At 52.0% G+C, this 17908-nt stretch overlaps 4 protein-coding genes across 4 annotated transcripts; 1 reads left to right on the forward strand and 3 right to left on the reverse strand.

The window, feature by feature from the left end:
- Nucleotides 1-119: 119 nt before the first annotated feature.
- Nucleotides 120-2803, reverse strand: BO88DRAFT_446420 (putative acid phosphatase; the record flags this gene model as incomplete). Its single annotated transcript, XM_025710282.1, has 4 exons — nucleotides 2742-2803; nucleotides 1717-2636; nucleotides 1606-1665; nucleotides 120-1419 (listed from the first exon to the last, which is right to left on the reverse strand). Exons 1-4 carry the CDS (start codon nucleotides 2751-2753, stop codon nucleotides 120-122), a joined length of 2292 nt encoding a protein of 763 aa, XP_025558984.1. The 5' UTR covers nucleotides 2754-2803.
- A 133-nt stretch (nucleotides 2804-2936) lies between these two features.
- BO88DRAFT_446421 (seipin) lies at nucleotides 2937-4486 on the reverse strand. The gene is made up of 4 exons (XM_025710283.1): nucleotides 4360-4486; nucleotides 4105-4289; nucleotides 3547-4002; nucleotides 2937-3496 (listed from the first exon to the last, which is right to left on the reverse strand). The coding sequence occupies exons 1-4, from the start codon at nucleotides 4411-4413 to the stop codon at nucleotides 3016-3018; spliced, it is 1176 nt and encodes a 391-aa protein (XP_025558985.1). The 5' UTR covers nucleotides 4414-4486; the 3' UTR covers nucleotides 2937-3015.
- A 182-nt stretch (nucleotides 4487-4668) lies between these two features.
- BO88DRAFT_407821 (CCR4-NOT core subunit CDC39) lies at nucleotides 4669-12821 on the reverse strand. Its single transcript, XM_025707542.1, has 4 exons — nucleotides 11614-12821; nucleotides 11208-11532; nucleotides 5236-11144; nucleotides 4669-5172 (listed from the first exon to the last, which is right to left on the reverse strand). The coding sequence occupies exons 1-4, from the start codon at nucleotides 12334-12336 to the stop codon at nucleotides 5107-5109; spliced, it is 7023 nt and encodes a 2340-aa protein (XP_025558986.1). The 5' UTR covers nucleotides 12337-12821; the 3' UTR covers nucleotides 4669-5106.
- A 989-nt stretch (nucleotides 12822-13810) lies between these two features.
- BO88DRAFT_144917 (formin-binding protein HOF1) lies at nucleotides 13811-17448 on the forward strand. Its single transcript, XM_025701482.1, has 7 exons — nucleotides 13811-13963; nucleotides 14026-14130; nucleotides 14191-14477; nucleotides 14530-14742; nucleotides 14804-14902; nucleotides 14950-17020; nucleotides 17080-17448. Exons 1-7 carry the CDS (start codon nucleotides 13921-13923, stop codon nucleotides 17247-17249), a joined length of 2988 nt encoding a protein of 995 aa, XP_025558987.1. The 5' UTR covers nucleotides 13811-13920; the 3' UTR covers nucleotides 17250-17448.
- The last annotated feature ends 460 nt before the right edge of the window (nucleotides 17449-17908 follow it).

A 17908-nucleotide genomic window follows, 5' to 3' on the forward strand; every position in this document is an offset into this window, starting at 1 on the left:
CAACCATAACCCAGTAATCCAGCACCCCTTTTATATATGTAAACAGATAGCCATAAGAAACGCCACAAAGCAACAAAACCAGAATCAATCAGCAAAGGACAAAGAAGAAGGCAAATACATCAAGCCTTCCTTCCCAGATCCACATCCCTAACCAACTTCAACATCTCCGTCCCCTTACTCACATCCCCATCCTCCTGCAACCCAAAGAACGGCTTAACCGCCACATCGACCGTCTCCTCAAACAACCTACCCACGACCAACTCCTTCAAATCATCGCCAGTCTGGGCGAAATCCGGATAAGCATTCAACTCCAACAACCAAGCATTGCCCTTCTTATCGACCAAAAAGTCCACACCGAAGAGCTCAAACGCATTCGGCAGAGTCTGGAAATGCACCATCATGCCCCTCGCCGCAGCCTCGAAGATCTCGCCACTCACGGCGCAAATCTGATCAAAGACATTCTGTTTCCATGTATCGCTGAGACCGGGGACGTAGTCCTCTAAGTTCCAGAAGCGGCGGACGCTGTCCGGGTTAGCGCGGCCGTTTTCCTGGAAACAGGTGTTGGTGAGGTGGCGGGCGAGGTCGGTGACTTCGTCTTCGTCTTCGAAGGGAGGACAGTAGGGTTTTGCGGCGAAGAGGGCGAGCATTTCCTTGAAGACGTAGATTTTGAGGGAGCCGACGGCGAGGACGTAGGTGCGGATGTGGAATTTGCGGTTGTGGGAGGAGGGGATGAGGAGTGGGGGGTCGATGTAGGGTTGGGCGATGAAGTGGCGGAGTTGGGAGGTTACGACGCCGTGGTTGTCGTCTTCTTCTTCTTCTTCTTCGGGCTCTGGACGCTCGGAGCCGCTTTCATCGTCGGAGTCGGGCACTTCCCATTCTTCGAAGATCTCGCGCAGCCCGTCTTCGCTGTTGAAGAGGCGGATGCCTTGGCCGCGGTCGCTCATGCCGGGTTTGAGAATCCACCATTCTTTTTCTTCGTCGGGGAGGGTTTCGTTCTTGGCGAGGCTGTCGCGCAGCTCGTAGGCCTCGAGGAGGGCGTCGTCGAGGAATTCGGCGTAGTCGAGCTCGAAGTCGAAGCCGGGCTTGAAGTGCTTGGCTAGGACGCTGTCTGGGTGTTTCGTCACCCAGTTGATGACGGTGTTGGACAGGTAGTGTTTGCGGATGAGGGCTTTGCGGATGATGTAGGCGTTGGCGAGAGAGGTGGAGGTGTGCATCATGACATGCTCGAAGTCTAGCCGTTCGTATTCCCGGTATTGGAAGATGGGTGTAGTGCGAGAGGGAAGGTCAGCGAGAGACGAAATGGCGCGACATTGACCATTTCCAAGACGACGCTGGAGCGCCCGCTCCATCAGACTCTGGACATAGGAGTCGTCGCTGTCGACGAGAGAATAGAAGATAGGCTCAGTGTTATTATCCGGTCTACATGAGATGGAACCTATCAGAATACCAGCCATAACAGACAAACCAAGATAAAGTGGTAGCAAAATATCAGTCAAAGGGGCGAATAGCAGAGCGCGAGATGCATAAACTAGCTTGTATATCTGACAGACGCGCAAATTCTATGTTATATGCAACCACGCCGCGACTCAGCATCATTCCACTCACAGCGTAATCTCTCCTTGGATTCCAGGTGTATGCATGAAATTGGCTCGAAGTGGCGTAACACTGTGATGCATTAGCAGGGTTGGCCAGCAAATTGATAGGGTCTGTACAAACCTGGTCATGCCCTCCTTGACAGCCCAGCCGTCGTTCCCAGGAGCACCCTCCTCCACACTTCTGTACACATCCGAGAAGTTTGGCGCCCACTCGAAGTGTTTGTGTTGGATGCGAGATCTCTTCAATGGGCTCGTTCCATCCACGGCTGATGGCGCTTTCTCTCCCGCGGGCACAGTCTGGTGTCGGACGTCGTGCTCCTGCTTCTCAGGCGTATTGGCCGAGGCCGAAGCCGAGGCATCAACCGCGCGGAAACAACTGCCCGATGACCAGCGGTTATCAAGCATGTTAGTGTACAGCACCTTGTTCTGGCTCACACCAGGCTCCAGGGGGACATTGACAGTATATAGATCCACACCGTCGGCCCAATTCTTGTGGAGGTACTCGATTAACCGAACGGCATGTCGCGATGCTTCCGCGATGACAATGGGATCATGATCTCTGGAGCTAAAGGCGTACGACAGTGCGATCGCGGGCTTACCGCAGACTGCTGCCTCCATAGCACCGCCAATGGTTCCACTGGACAGGGCGAAGAGAGCAGTCGAATTCCGGCCGTAGTTCGGACCGGACACCACGAGGTCAATCGGCCCACGGTCTTGGAAGTAGTGGTACAGGCCAATCTGAACACAGCTGGCCGGTGTGGAGTCCACAAGAATCCATTCATCTCCATCGTAGTTGTCATCATCGCCCTCGTTCATACCATGAGGAAATTCGTGTGTGGTCCCATCGTCTTTGTGTAGAGTACCGGGACGGAAGTAGGTTGGCTTCACGGCGGCCCCGATCAAGTGGGCTTTACCGATCCATGATCGCTGCTGATGGGGGAGAACTACAGATACAATGTGCCCGGCAGACTGCAACGATTGGACGAACGAATGAATGTACGGCGAGGACTGGTTGGACGGCGGGCCGTCGTCGTTGACAACCTATAGGCGGAGGATGGCGATCAGCTTGAGTTCAGAGGGGGATTGGGGGAAAGAAATCTGGTCTTGCTCCAGAAGAGGTCTGCGAGAATAAGATAGGCCACTTACTAAGATATGCATTGTATGGGCGTGAGGAGTCTGGAGCGAGAGACAGGGGTTGAGGAGAGAAGGAAGAGATGGTGGAGGGGCAGGCAAAGGCAGAGTTGGGCGGCAGCGATATTTCCCCGCCTTTCTCTTCCTTCTCCACCCGTTATCGATAACTACTCTGCCTTAACTATATTCATCGCTCCATCTGCAGTCCAGTACCCATCAACATTCAAACCAGTACACAACTGTATCGTATTGGGTATCTCGAAAGGAATAGCTACAATGCCTATCTCTGTTACTCTTGAACTATATGGCTTCGCCGTCTTTGCACTCCTCGGGCGTAAGCACTTTCCCTGGCTGTGCCAGAGCCAGAAGCCTCCAGAGGCTCTTCGCCTCGGCCATCTTCTTCGTCCCCCTCAAACAGAATTTTGTTTAGGGCAATTTCATCTGCACTTCCCCCATCATCTTCCTCGTCCTCTTCCTTCACGGCATCCTCAGGCTCTATCGCCCTCCTTTTCCCCGCTGCCTTGGAGGATTCCGCAATCGGTACATCGGAAAGCGGCTCGTCAATTTCCTCCTCTTCTTTCTTGATGAGGGGTGTAGCGCTGCGATCCTCCTCCTTAACAACAGGACCGGATGTCTCATCCCGACTGCTAAGAAGCGATGCTAAAACCAGCCATGCGAGCCCTGCAGAAGCCATGCTGATGCTCCAGAACAGGAAACCGAAGACAACGAATGAAGTGAGTCTCCAGTTATACATTACCCAGCTAACCTTCCTATCAGCATCATAAAAAACCCCAGAACACAAGGGGTACCAAAGACATACCGCAAGCCCGTAAACCGCGCCCGGAACATGACCTTCGCTTTGTATACTTGCATTATCTCCGAGCTGTGCAGCTCCAAGCGCAAGCTTTCCGGTATGTTGCGCGAACCGCGAGCGAACTGCACTCGTTCCATCATCGGCACTTGCAGCTTCTCCGCTTCGTGATGCCATCCCAGCACGTAAAACGGCATGAACGAGATCTTACTAGCGGTGTCCACCAACGGCGAAGCATAGGTAAGAATAGCAGGGCGGCGCGAGTGGGACAGAGTCGTAATCGAAGTGTTCGTTTCCTGCGGAGCCGACGTAAACGGACGGGAAAGGAGGGCCAAATCTAGCATGAAATTTCCCGCGGCAAGATTGGAGGGTGTTCGTGGTAATTCGAGTTCCACTTGGACATCGTACGGCAGGGATGAGACCAGGTCTGATCCCAGGCTTGCGATTCCCCAGGGAGGTCCTTCGCTAGTATTCGGTAACAGAAAGAGTCAGTCATCGGCCATCAACACAAGTCAAACGACAGTCCTGATTCTTCAATGTCTGCTCGTAGTATAGATCCTAACTCACCCAAACTGCAAGTGTACAATCCGTTCAAGGCCCGCCTGCGGGATGAACCTGTAGTAAAAGACCCCATACGCGACCGTCGATGTGACGATCATGGCTATAGCCGTACAGAAGAAGAGGAAGGCCCCTAAATATATCTTTTGGGCTCGTTTCGATACAAGTGGTCGGAGATATACTGTCACTGTGTGCTGCGTGTTTGCGTCAGTCGTTAGTTCCTGGTCTGCCATGATGGATGGGAGAAGAAAGAGGAATTGGTACCATCACGTCTGACACGACGCCCCTATGAGGGTCTGCTCCATCGTCAGGATCCATGCTGTCTAAATCGATCTGTAAAATTAGGGAATTGGGAGGCGCGGTAGCAGGAGAACCGCTCCAACAATTGTTTTGTTCCGACGAGGTACGGGGATCGCGTCGACGTCACCGAGCAGCACGGCGCGGAGAATCTCCCCGACGCCGATCGCCAATCTAAGAAGGGGACTGAATTGCTCCACAAACTATATGCTCTCTCACCAACTAGACCATCTCTCTACTGAGATCTGGTTTTCTACGATTTCGTATGCACCGACACTCATGGACTCATCTTTTTCAGGATAAACTTATCGTTACAGACTACCGATGTGGTAGATGGAATGGATAAGAAAAAACACCAACATGAAGCGTAAGAGACACGAGCAAAAAGGAACAGAATATAAGCACCATGTAGCGATGGACCATGCTAACACGTCCTAATATGCATACCCCGCCCAGAAACCCAACCGAAACAATGAGAATAGAAACATAGAACAATACAGCATGCCAACGGAAAGCAAAGCAAACGTAGAAACCCTTCAGATCATACACCCCGGTAAAGACCCGTATTTTTGCGCTGCATTGTCATGAGCGGCATCGATAGAACACCATCAGAGTCGGTCATCGCGGCTGAATGCAAGGCATGGAAACATGATCAAATACTTCGTATTAATATAGTGGAAGAAGATAGAGGAGAGAGTATAGGTTGGCGATCACTCAAGCCATGGCCCGCGGGCTCTGTTGCTGGATGTGCTGCAGGAGAGCATCGAACAGACGGCCGATCTAGTGGGAAATGTCACGTTAGTGAAATGAACTAATAAACCGTTCAAACAAAGGTCAGCTTACCTCAGGCGCAGCCTGAATAAACGGAAGACGGAAGAAGGTGTAGCTCCGGTTCTGAAGCAGCTCCTGCAGGGTAATGATGAGACCCCATGGGTGAGGGCGGTGGACAATAAGCCTCTCGAGAAGCACCCGGATGATTTGCTGACGAATGTCAGAATCGTCCTGCTCCGAGTAGTCGGTGCCGAACAGGCGGAGAATGGCGAAGCTAAAGAAGTAGGTATGGCTATTGGGGTAGCGGAGCTGGTTGGCCATGCCGCTCAGGAGATAGTACCGCGCCTCAGGCCGGAAGGCCTTTGCTAGCTTCTCGAGAAGCGCCGAGTGAGGGGAATTGTCAAAGGCCGCGCGGATGTTGCCCTTGGTCGCATTCGCAGACACGGCGCTCTGACCGATGTAAAGTACAAGCGCATTCAAAAGGACCACGTTGACGTTAATCGGCGTATAGTAGGGGCCGGTTTCCTTCGTAGGAGGATTGTACACAGCATCGGTGATCTGCTGAATGACCGAGTCAGATGCATTGGTGCTCTGGAGTGCACTGTCGACAGCACTCTTGATGTTGGCCTGTTCCAGCGGACCAGCAGTATCACCGGCGATTCTGGGGGCTTCCCGCATTTCTTCCAGACGCTCAACCTTCAACCCCTCCCTGAACGGGTCTGGGAGTTTGTGGAAGGACGACGGATAAGCACTCAGGACCAGGTTCCGAAGCTGAGCGCAATGAGCAGGGATGACGTTACAGAACTGGAAGTGATTCTCTGCCACGAACTCAGGGAAGTCGTGATGCAAGATCAGCAAGATGCGAAGGACACCCTTGTACAAGTCCTTAGCAACGTATGAGATGCTGGCCGGCTTGAGCTGCTCGCCAATGTAAGAGAGCAGCGCCTGCATGATTTCGCAGTACGGTCCCCAGCCCGCCCGCTCCGGCATGTTCAGCATACCGGACATAAAGAATCTGTGAGAGACCAACGATAGCCACCCGTAAACGAATCCTGGGCAGTACTTGGGCTGAAGAGACAGGAACTTGTTAGCAAAGGCGAACATCATGTCCTGATGCTGATCGCTTTGCTGAAGCCCGTTCATGGAATATTCACAGAGAATGCTGGAGAATAGCCTAAAGAAGACACGCTGATTGAAGGCCTCGCCTCTCATGACATGGTGGTGGTTCAGGACAAGCACGAGCAGTGAGAGGGTAGAATTGAAGAAGGCTGCCTTGCTTGTCTTGGCAGCTCCTGTAGACTCGCCTTGGAACTTGACAAGTAAGACAACCAGCTTGCCAAGAGCATCGATGTAGAGGAAAGCCTCATCGAGACTTCCACTAGGGTTCTGCGACTCGTGATCGAACATTGCAACCGAGATGTCGATGCTAAGGCGGAAGAAGAGTGCCGAGTCTTCTTGGTTGTCCATGACCTGTCGCTGATGCAGATCCTTAAGGAACGAATAGTAGGTGCGATCAATGGCACCGGGAGCCTTGTAGATACCGATCCACTCGCTGAAGATATACTCCATCTGGTCACGCTTGGACCTGGCCTTGTCACTGAGTAGGGGGTTGACGACTTCGGGAAGGCCGGATTCACGCAGCTTGCGAATGATGTCGTTGGCCACAGTAACGTCCGACTCTTCCGCAAGCCATTGGCTCATGGCTTCAAGACTGCCCGAGAAGTCAGATCTTAGAGCAGAGGGTTCCTCGCTGAAGAGAACACGGTCCATGAGGTTGGAGAGGACATCCAGGGCAGCAGTGTTCTTTTGAAGAATAAGACGTGTCAGGATCATGTCAACTCGACGAATATCCAGTAGTCCGACGTCGATGAGTGCAACCGTAACTGGCACGTTGAACATGTGCTCGTCGTCAACCTCAGAAAGTAGGGCCCAGGTGTAGCGGGCGACAAGAGTGGACATATCGCACAGTTTCGCGAGCAAGTGTGCGAGGACTTCGATCTCTAATGTCCCGGGTGTCTGCGAATACAGAGTCGTACAGATTCTGAGGCCAGTGAGGCGAGCGAGTTCTTCACCGTTTGGAGAGGCAAGGATAGTGCGGAGTGCTTGGTTGTACTCCTGGAGGACAGCACTCTCCCTGCCAAGGTCCCGAATGCGCTCTTCAGGAGCGTTCCGAGCCGCCTGCTGTAATTCGGAAACTATGCTCTCGACCTTCTCACGCGGGCTTTGTGCCTCAAGGAAGCCATTGAGCTGAGACTGTGCGCCCACAAGACCAGTCTGCTGTAACCGAGCATCTTGCTGGGCTTGTGGTGTCCTATGGGGTACAGCTGGCTGTTCTGCAGGAGTAGAGAGATTGGGAATAGGCGAATAGGGTTCCTGAAGAACATCTGGAAGCTGTCGACCAGAATCGGTGGAAACATTCTGAACGTGGGCTGCTGCCGGGCCACGGGCTTGACGGGCAAATTCCTCATAGATTGCCAGTTGCTCTTTGTTCAACCCTCCTGCAGCCTGTCGGTAAGGCTCGGGGATGAAAAGGCCCCAGCGATTCATTGATGGATCAATGAAAGGCTCATTGGGCCGGGCCGCCCTGTGACGCCGACGAGCTTCCAACTGGGGTTCGATGACCTTCTCGATCTCAGGAAGAGACTTCTCCTCTGCGGCCTTCTCAACGATACCGCAAGCAGCATCGAGGTTATCGTTGACACACATGAGAATCAATCCCTCAGGCATTGGCTGATCGGAATACTCTTGCTGGATCATGCGAATGTAGTTGGTCATGCTCACCTTGAGCGGTTCCTTACAGGTCACAAGAGCCAGGCTACCAGCCAGTTGCCTAACCATTATGCCAGCCGCATGGCGCACTCTTTCCTCATCAGGCTCCATTGCGAAGTCCTTCGACACCAGTTGGACGGTGGAGATAGATGCAATGGTAACTGAGCGTTCCACAACGGGAGTGATTATTTCTGCAATGGCACGCTCGACCGCGCTGTGCACTATCTGCCGAAGGACATTCGGGTCGACCATGCTGCTTGCAGACGACGGGAGTACAAGGATCTTGTCCAAGCTCGGGAGAGTCGACATGATGGCAGCGGGTGACAATCGCTCGTGGCGGATTCCTTGATTGATGCTTGTGAGAGTCATGTCCTCGAACGCCTCCAGGCCATCTGGAATATTGGCCGTAGACAGCGCATCTTCGATATGGGCAGAGCGGTCACGGATGATGACAGATGGCTCAATGGTTTTGTGATCGAGGTCGAGGTCCTTGCACAGGACTTCAATTTCGAACTTCAAGTTCAACTTGAGTTCAGCGAAATGATACAGTTCCATGAGCAATGCAAGGATGTCCATCAGCCAAGGATTGGGAGGGTTGAACACCGTGGACTTCGTGGCTTGGACGAGTACCTTGCATGTGAAAGGAATCACGATAGTCAGGCGCTGGCTATCAAATCCCTCCAAGAGAAGTCCCTTGAAGTAGACATTTTTATGTTTGATGGGCTTGTCCTTGGCTATAGTCAAAGACCCAAGCCATGCACCGAGATTCTTGAGATGACCGCGATCGGTGGATGAGTTGATTGTAGCTTCGGAGTTCAGAAGCTTGGATACACTGACATAGGTTTCCCTTAGAACTTCCGCCCATAACAACTTGTCATTGATACGGTCCAGCAGGTCAAGGTAGAGCTGCTGGAAATTCGGCTGCAATTTCGCACGCTCCTCCACGAGGTAAGATGCGAACCATTGATGGTGTTGGTCACGAAGAACATCCGTGAGATCACGCAGCTTCTCATCAATGTTTTGTTCAGACACATTGTTCAATACGAAGAGAATCTTGTCTTGGACATCTTCATCAGGATCACGATAGACCTCAGGTCTGAGAAGCGGATCAACATGAACGGAAACAAATTTACGAGTCGATCCATCCGCGGTCGCGTTCTCGTCAACGTTCCCATTCACGGCAGCACCCGGAATACTGTCCGCTCTTCCAGGCTCATCCCTAACTTGACTCCCTTGCTCACGCAGAACTTCCTCGGCTTTCTGGTAGATCGTAGTACCCTGCAGGGTTGGGATTTGTAGGAGCAGGTGGCAGAAGCCAGCCCATTCAGGAAGACGGTTGATCAACTGCTCAATCGCCTCGACACCGAACTTGTACATAGGATCATGCATTTCATGGTCACGCACTGCCTCCAGAATCATGCCCAAACCGACCTTCAAGGTAATGCCGTCCACTAGCCGGAAGTTGATGATGCCACCAAACATCACAGCTGTTTTGGTAAGTGCCTCCAGGGGATATTCATGGTAGCAATGGTATTCGTCAATAAGGCCATGCACCATACAAGCGAATAGGTCCTGCTCGGCTGGTTCACGGGAGGATTTATATCTTCTCATCAGTTCAAGGATTTCCCTGAGTGAGAGCTCCTCGTGATACATCTTGCCGAAAAGCTCTTGCATCTGCTTATCAACTGCCTCGGGCAACGAATTTCCGTTCTCCCCGTTGGCGTCAATGATGTCGTCGAAACCTTCTCCGTAGTTGATGAGTCGCGGATAAGTCTGAATGCATATCCGTTGGACCGGAGTAAGATTTTCACGGTCACCGACATATTCTTCGAGAACTGACAGCAACGTGAACACCGTTTTGACCGCAAGACTAACCATCTGGGGAGCCGACTGTTCCTTCCGTTGGACGTGAAGCTCGTCTTCTGCCTTGATCCTCAGGAACTTGGATAGTAGGCTTCCCATATCCATAGGGCCTTTCTGTGCTGCATTACGAACCCATTGTTCCAGGTCGAAGGGCCCTTTACGGTGAGCGTAGCAAGCAAGATCCATAGCGAGACCATTCGTATATCCCAGAAGATAGTCGAGCCAACCAAACTCGACAGCATGTTCATAGATGGCAGCAGTAGATGTCGGGTCCTGCGTGAAAGTTGTGAAGAGTTGCTCTGCTACCCACTGCCGATCTTGATGCCAAGCCCCGTGCAGTGCCAAATGATATCCTTCCTCTTGTTTGAGTATGAAAACTATCAAAGTTCGAAGGACAAAGCTCTGCTGCACACTAGTCCAAGGCTGAGGGAGAGAGAGGGCTGAGCACAAGAAAACGGGTAGATCATACTGAACAACCGCCTTGATCATCAGTTGACTCTCCGCGGCGGCCCAAGATGCTTGGGAGAACAATGCCAGATCGAATATGGCTCTCATAGCGTCCAAGGACCGGAGTGGTGACTTTGCAGCACGTTCGCCTTGCAAACGAACGAGCTCGGGACCATCGGCAAAGAAGTCGGAGGGAAAGGTGGCACGTAGGTTCGGGATTTGGGATACATCTGTCCTGGAAGCAATGAAAGCAGTCAGGAAGGACATCTGTGTATCACGATGCTCCCAATCACCACCCCAAAGCTTCTGAATATCCAGGGTTGGGTCATCCGTAGCTGCAGCCAACAGGACCGCATACAGCTTTGCGAATTGTCGAGTATCAAGCCTCAAGCCCTCACGGTCGAAGCTGCGGAAGATAAGAGACCAATTGATTCGCTTCTCGCCATAGTGTGCCTGAACAGCCCCGAGGAAAGTTTCCAGAGAGAACTCGCGCCAATGCTGAGAGAGCACAAGGAAAAGCAGCGCACTGGCAATATGCTCTTCGCCCCAGCACTCGGACCCGGTTGAGTTTATCGTCTCAGTGACGGCGTCGGCATTTGAGGTTGCTTTCGGTCCTCTTGAGTGAAGTTGGCGGACAAGGGTATACCTGGGGTTAATGAAATTAAACATCTGAAGAGCAGATGCAACCTCAAATGGCATGTCCACGCCCAGCTTCTGATAGCGCAAGTTCGCCGCATACACCAATTTTCCTTTCACTTCATCTGTGAAATTTCTAGGCGGATACAGTATGAACCGCTCGATTGTCATGCCAATGAAAGAATTCTTGTAATCCTTGCTGACATCAGACAGCGTTGCCAGGCTTTGCAGGAAAGGTGTTATGGAGTTGGAAATTATCGCATCAGCTGTCGGAAAGCATTCGTCAGTTGACTTAGAACTCAGTCTGATATTCGGACTTAACCACTCACCTTTAGCACGCAAGTCCGACTTATTGGCGGTTTTGAAAGCCAGCGCGAGAGAAACCTTCACAAGAGGATCGAGTTTGAAATGATCCAAGAATGTGGAGAGATCAAAATCGCGGAAGATGTCTCCCTCGGATGTATCTACCGTCTCTGCGATCTTCTGGGCCTGTTCTATATCCTGAGACACTTTCTGCATCTCCTGAACTAGCAGCGGATAATTGCCAGCATTTTCCACGGACTTGTTGACTCCGGGGAAAATCTGCGGGGCATTGCCCGTAAGCAAGCGGCGAAAGTATTTGGAAAAGACCTCCATTCCGTTCGACTCAACAAGCTGGTACCAAGTCAGCATCGGATTGATACAACAAGTAGGGGGGAGGTCGACATCTGCGACGCTATGATCTGATGTACTTACCTTATGAATTTGAGCAGCTTTGGTCTCCCACTTTTCTCTACCCTCTTTCTCTGTGATAGAATCTAGGAGCAGGAAAACCTGTGCGATGGATATCTTCGTCAACGACGACTGGCTCGCGTGAGCAGCAGAGCCTGAAGCTGCCGATCCCGGCTTGTCAGAGGGAAAGCCCGTAGGTGAGTTCACGGTTGTACCGGACAACAACGGAGAGAAGGTGGCGCCTCTGGAAGATCCCGTCCCACCTCCGCCTCCCCCGGAGCCTCCTCCACCCGCGACAGAACCCGCTGCGGAAGCCAGATGTGACCCTGAAGACGGGGTGTGAGCTCTGAATTTAGGTGAGGAGAGAGACTGCCCAGGTTGTTGGTGCTGTTGCGAGCCAGATTGAAAGGAGGCGAACGGTGAGGGCGTGGAGGCTGGCGAGGGTACGTTCCGAGCAACAGGATGACCTCTGGCAGAGCTCAGAACGGCGGAAAAGGAGGAAGTCAAAGGAGACGCGGTTGAACCACCTGGACCAGGACTGTTAGACTGAGGTGGCCCCCGAGAAGCTGAGGCGAGTGAAGAGAGGTTGTTGGTCGCAAGTGGAGTCAACCCACGCCGAACACTAGACTGGGACACGGACGGACCCCAAGGAGATTGCTGTGACCTTGCCGGCCTGGTCGAAGAGGATTTATCGGTGCCAGAAGCAATCGACGATTGGGAGGAAGGAGGAGGGGGAGGGAAGGTCATCTAGGAGACGCGATCATTTGATCTGAAGGCGAGCGACAAATTTTTATTATTTGCAACAGAATAAAAGCAGAGTCGAAGCCAAAATTGATGGAAACAATCGTGAGATGTGCAACAGAGCGACGGATTCTGGCAGCGGAAGAGCAGAGACCGATGGCAATGAAGAGGATGTTGCTTCGTGGCACAGGATGGAAGTTCCGATGGGTGTGAATGACGGGCAGAGAAAGCGAGGTTGAGTGGACGTGCGGGTCGGGAGGTGCCTGAGGAGCCCACACTAGGTGGCCTTAGGCAGCGACAGAGAGCTGCGTCCTGCTCCTCCCACTTACTGAAGAGAGTAGGTAGAGAAGGTCGATCAATCCAAAGTTTAGGAGGGGAGGGGGAAGGTGTGGTGAAATTCGGCAGAGAGATAGAAATTCTCAAACCGGCAATCACGATTTAGGGGTTCTCAAGCTGAGATTAACGACCAGTGGAAAGGACGCGCAATATAGTTTTGGGCAAAGTGCGTAGGCGAGCGACCGGACTCGACCTCCAGCTTTGTCTCTCCTGCATAATGACCACTACGTTTAGGCAAGTGCGGCTGGGGGTCCCGGGCACGTGAGCATGACGGGACGAATGCGGTGGCTTAGATAACCGCTGAGTCATCGGGTGTTCCTGGGATGAAGGTTGCAATCTGGTTATCTACAGTTAGTGGGTAGTTTTATCAAGGAACCTAAAGTTATCTACGCTCTCTCAAAAGTCCAAAAATGGGGGAACCCGGAAATCCCCTATTGACAGTCGTCCCCAGAGTTACTCGTTGATTGATGCCCGACACCCTCACCATGGTCACCGACATTTCCGCTCGAGCAGACCTAGTGTAGATAATGGCGAGTGATTGCTTGCAATGGAGCTTCTCTCAACACTTTTCGAAGAACCACGTATACGATCCACAGCACTAGATATATCCTGGGATTTGAAAGGAGAATGAATGTATGGGTAAATTGCGTTCTTCGCGCGCCATCAGTGAGACCTCGGAACCAGCCACATCCATGGATGGATAATGACCGACCTCAGGGTTTTTAAAAAACCCTACAAGCCAAGGAAGGGCGCAAATAAAGTGTGGGAAGGGCGTCACAGGAACAAGAATCCATACCATTCGTCAGGTTCCGTTCAGTGGGAGAGAATGATAGCCACCGGCGGATATCCCTTGATGGGCCCTCGAGGAAGATGAGGTGGTCATTGGGCTGCCTGACGCTGCCCCGTGATATTACCGCCGGTTGCCCCGAGAGACACGCCAGTGTAAACATGACAGCGTCAGCCATCTCCATTCCACAGCGTAGCTTGTGGCTAACTCCACCAGATCCAGTTCCATCTGTACTGCTTTCTCCATTCTTTCTTTCTGAATTCTGGTTCTTTATCTTGCTTCTCCAGGGGCATCCAGGTTGCCATCGTCGTTTGGTTTTCCGTCGCCGTGGGGTTCTCGGGTTGTTCAACATTTTTACAGCTCGCTCTGCGTTACCTTTCAAATTGTCCATATCCCTAGATACCGATAACCAGATGAGCAAAGGCTGGCCGAAGCTCTACACTTTTACCGGACTATAATCTGCCAAAATGCCGGGCACAGTTGCAGATGGGCCAACAGTGGCCATGTCCTGTATAGTACCTCGAAATTCGATTAGCCAGTTCCATGTTCAGCTAACACTTCGACTTCTACAGTTGCCAACAACTTCTGGGGCAAGGAAGACGCGGGTGTTGGGCCAATGTTGGATAGAATGCACACGTCGAAAGTATCGTGTGATGAGTTAAAGACATTCTACAACAGTACGTCGGCCGATCCTGGGCTCAGTAAGAGGCTTGTTTGTGTTCTAACATGATGATTAGTACGGGCTGCTATTGAGGATGAGTACGCGCGAAAGCTTCTGGCACTATGTCGCAAGCCACTAGGATCAACAGAGATAGGCTCCCTCCGGTCGTCCTTCGATACCGTCCGCGGTGAGACTGAAGCTATTGCCAAGGCCCACGCAGCAATTGCGGGCCAGATGAAGAGGGAGCTAGAGGAGCCATTGATTGCTTTCGCTGGTGGTTCCAAGGAGCGAAGAAAGATCATACAGAACGGTATTGAGCGTCTTCTGAAGACTAAAATCCAACAGACTCAGACTGTCAATAAGGTAGAGTGCCCTGCCCATGGAAAAGTGTACGTGACCGTACTGAACAAAGCAGACCAGAGATCGGTATGAACAAGATTGCCTGCGGATCAAGGGTTATTTGGCTCAAGGGCACATGGTCATGGGCCACGAAGAGCGTAAGAACAAAGCGAAATTGGAGAAGACGCAAATACAGCTGGCATCGAGCAGTAGCGAGTATGAAGCAGCTATTAAGATTCTCGAAGAAACTACTACACGCTGGAACAAGGAGTGGAAGGCAGCTTGTGATGTACGTGCGATTGGGAACTTATCTTCAATCTTGACTTCTGTATACTGATGACTTGTTCCAGAAATTCCAAGATCTCGAGGAAGAGAGACTTGACTTCACAAAGAGCAGTCTATGGACGTATGCGAATATTGCATCAACCGTCTGCGTCAGTGACGATGCGGTACGTTCTATCAACCCAACTTCCCGGCTTCCGCTAATGATCAATAGTCCTGCGAGAAAATCCGACTTTCCCTGGAAGACTGCGAAGTTGAAAAGGACATAATCTACTTCATCAAAGAGAAAGGAACTGGTCAGGACATTCCTGACCCTCCCAAGTTTATCAACTTCTGCCGGGGCGACATCAACGATACCAGCTCGGAAGTATCTGAAGAAGAAGGGTACTCGGTAGCCCAGTTTCAACGGACGATAAACCCAGCATATCGCACTTCATCACCGCAGCCTTCTTCGTATGAGCCCCAAATTGATCCCGATGCTGAAATTGCAGCCAAGATAAACGGCCCGTCCACTCCTTCGAGCAGGGAAGCTACAGTCACTCCGCAAAAACCACCACAGCAACCAATGCAGCAGCCCGTACAGAAACATGTGCAGCAACCTATGCAGCAACAGCCGCAACAGCCAATCCAGCAGCCGGTGCATCCGCCAGTGCAGCAGCCTATGCAGCCGCCAATGCAGCCACCCGTGCAGCAACCTAGTATGCCACAGCCAATGCCGCAACAAATGCAACAACCGATGCAGCAGCCCGCTCCCTTGGATCTACGGCGTGGCGGTCAGCTTCCACCAAACTATGACCCCAACCAGCATGGCGAAATTGCAAAGGTGCCACACAACGCTTATCCAACCGATGGTATGACCATGTTTTGCAGAACAGGTCCGCCTTCAGAGCGCAGCTCGGGATCCAATAGCGCCTACCGACCGTCCAGTCGGGATTCTCAGAGCGAAGTGTCAAACCCTACATCGATGTCGAGTCAGGAGCCACCAAGTGCCAGACAATCTCCCACGAAACCTACGAATGGTGTAGCCCTTCCAGGTCTAGGGGCAGACAAACAGGTACAAAAGAAGAGGAGTGCGTTCTTCAGCAACAGTCCCTTCCGACGCAAGAGTCGCCATGATAAAGACCGCCAGTCTGGCCCATCTCAACCACCTTCTCGCGGCACTTGGGAATCACCGTCAAAGTCCACCAGTCCCGTTAAAGCTCCTCAACCCCAACAGCCAATTTCGGTTCCCGACCCCGACCGAGTTTCTGGAAGCCCCGAGCCCGTGGATCCAAGGGCAAATTTCCAGCTTAATGTTGGAAACAATGTTTTCGACGTGGACTCCCCTGACAAGGATAAGAAGGGATCCCCATCGAAAACAGCCAAGGCTGGCGAAGAGGAGCTCGATCCGATTGCCCGGGCTCTTGCGGATCTGAAAGTAGCAGGGAAGCAATCAACCACTCGTGTATCTGCTGACAGATACCACGGAATTGCAACTCCAGTGCCACCAGTAGCTGCTAACCCGGGCGCTGTGAGCACACCTCCCCCCGCTTACAACGATTCATCCCTGAAACGTCTCGACGCTCCGCAACCCGCATTCACGTCAGCGCAGATGCAGAAAACAACTCAGAGATACACTGGCCAGGCCCAGAGTATGCTTCGCGGCTCGAGCAAGCCCCCTTCATTGACAAGCCGACACGGTGGACAGTCCCAAGAGGCCACACGGGCTCGTTCACCCGGTCCAGGACGAAGTGCGAGCCCTCATGTCAGCCCTCGAGTTGACACTCGCATGGGGCAATACAGTAGAGCGGCTAGCCCTAGTCCGACTTACCATTCGAGCAGCAGCATGAGAAGCCGGTATAACCAATCGCCAACCGTCCCATCCCCATCCCAGCGTCCCGTGGATGCATCTCCAACTGCAGAGTATGCCCGAAGAGGATCTTCGCGTGCCGTGTCTCCTCAGCCACAATACCGGCAGTCTCCCACCATGGCACCGCGCGGCGTGTCCCCGCAGCCTCAATACAGACAGCCTCAGAACACGATGCCCCGTGCCGTCTCGCCACAGCCGCAATTCAGACAACAAACCCGGCCATCCAGCGCCGGCGGCATGGAGCTTCAGCTTTCCGGACAACCCGACATGTATGCTGGCAGTCGTGACGGGTACGGCTCTCGACGCGGCAGTGGTAGACCCATGTCATACTACGATGAGGCTGCGAGCGTGAGGAGTCGGTCCAGGAGCAGAACAGTCGCTGTTGCCGATCCCAGCAGACAATTCAGCCGCGACGGTCGACCCATCCTTCACTTCGGTAAATACCCCTTTCTCCTCTCCTACCCAACAGCAATAACTAACTAACCTTGCCCGCAGCACGAGCCATGTACAGCTACACCGCCGCCATTCCCGAAGAGTTAGGCTTCAGCAAAGGCGACGTCTTATCAGTAATCCGCCTCCAAGACGACGGCTGGTGGGAAGCCGAAATCACCACCGCACGCAGCCGAACCGGATTAGTCCCGAGCAACTACCTCCAAATCATCTAAAGACGAAAAATACTATTTAAAAAAAAACACACGACAAAACACGATCAATGCCTATCTCATGAACCAACAACCAACAACCAAATCATTCATTCCATCACCCCATCTATGACCCAACCATGTCCTACTTAATCACGTGTTCATGATCATGATACCAAATTGTGCTCATTTGTCTCTTTCTTTGCCACATCTTCTAATCTTTGGGTCTAGTAGTATCTATTCCTCCCCTTCCATGGCACATTCTTTATGCGTTTTCTCTCTCCCCAGTCTCTAGCATGTCGAAGTTGGTTTTCGCCTCTTTGGACCTCCTTTGTTGATCTCGATTGTGTTTCTTGTGCGTTGAATCTCCGATACCTGTGTGTTTGATTTTGTTCGAATTGTCTTTCGTTGAAGATACGGACTAGTTCTTCTTTTCTTTTCTTTTTGATTTAGCTGCGTTGAGATACTTGAATAATAACTTGGCGTATGGGCGCTGTATTTTCTGCGTATACGTACTACGTTCTATGACTAGACAATTTACTCTAGCGTAATCTCGATGGGCATGCATGGAAGAGATTCCAGATAAAAGTTACCATAAAACACTAAATACATGACCAAGAATTGTAGACATGGCTAAAAGAGTCCACAAAGAAGGACCAACTGAGCAGGTCAATTTAAACCCA

The sequence above is a fragment of the Aspergillus vadensis genome (genome assembly GCF_003184925.1).
Source record: "Aspergillus vadensis CBS 113365 unplaced genomic scaffold BO88scaffold_26, whole genome shotgun sequence".
NCBI lineage: Eukaryota > Fungi > Ascomycota > Eurotiomycetes > Eurotiales > Aspergillaceae > Aspergillus > Aspergillus vadensis.

Excerpts from the sequence above, each read along its gene's own strand:
- BO88DRAFT_446421 (XM_025710283.1), bottom strand. The coding sequence starts at position 4,413 with ATGGATCCTGACGATGGAGCAGACCCTCATAGGGGCGTCGTGTCAGAC. Across the intron at positions 4,290-4,359 it reads GCGTCGTGTCAGACGTGATG|CACACAGTGACAGTATATCT; the intron begins GTACCAATTCCT and ends GCAAACACGCAG. Across the intron at positions 3,497-3,546 it reads GCGCGGTTTACGGGCTTGCG|GAAGGTTAGCTGGGTAATGT; the intron begins GTATGTCTTTGG and ends TGATGCTGATAG.
- BO88DRAFT_144917 (XM_025701482.1), top strand. The coding sequence starts at position 13,921 with ATGCCGGGCACAGTTGCAGATGGGCCAACAGTGGCCATGTCCT. Across the intron at positions 14,743-14,803 it reads AGTGGAAGGCAGCTTGTGAT|AAATTCCAAGATCTCGAGGA; the intron begins GTACGTGCGATT and ends GACTTGTTCCAG. Across the intron at positions 17,021-17,079 it reads TCGACCCATCCTTCACTTCG|CACGAGCCATGTACAGCTAC; the intron begins GTAAATACCCCT and ends CCTTGCCCGCAG.
- BO88DRAFT_407821 (XM_025707542.1), bottom strand. The coding sequence starts at position 12,336 with ATGACCTTCCCTCCCCCTCCTCCTTCCTCCCAATCGTCGATTGCTTCT. Across the intron at positions 11,145-11,207 it reads GTCGGACTTGCGTGCTAAAG|CTGATGCGATAATTTCCAAC; the intron begins GTGAGTGGTTAA and ends GCTTTCCGACAG. Across the intron at positions 5,173-5,235 it reads TTATTCAGGCTGCGCCTGAG|ATCGGCCGTCTGTTCGATGC; the intron begins GTAAGCTGACCT and ends ATTTCCCACTAG.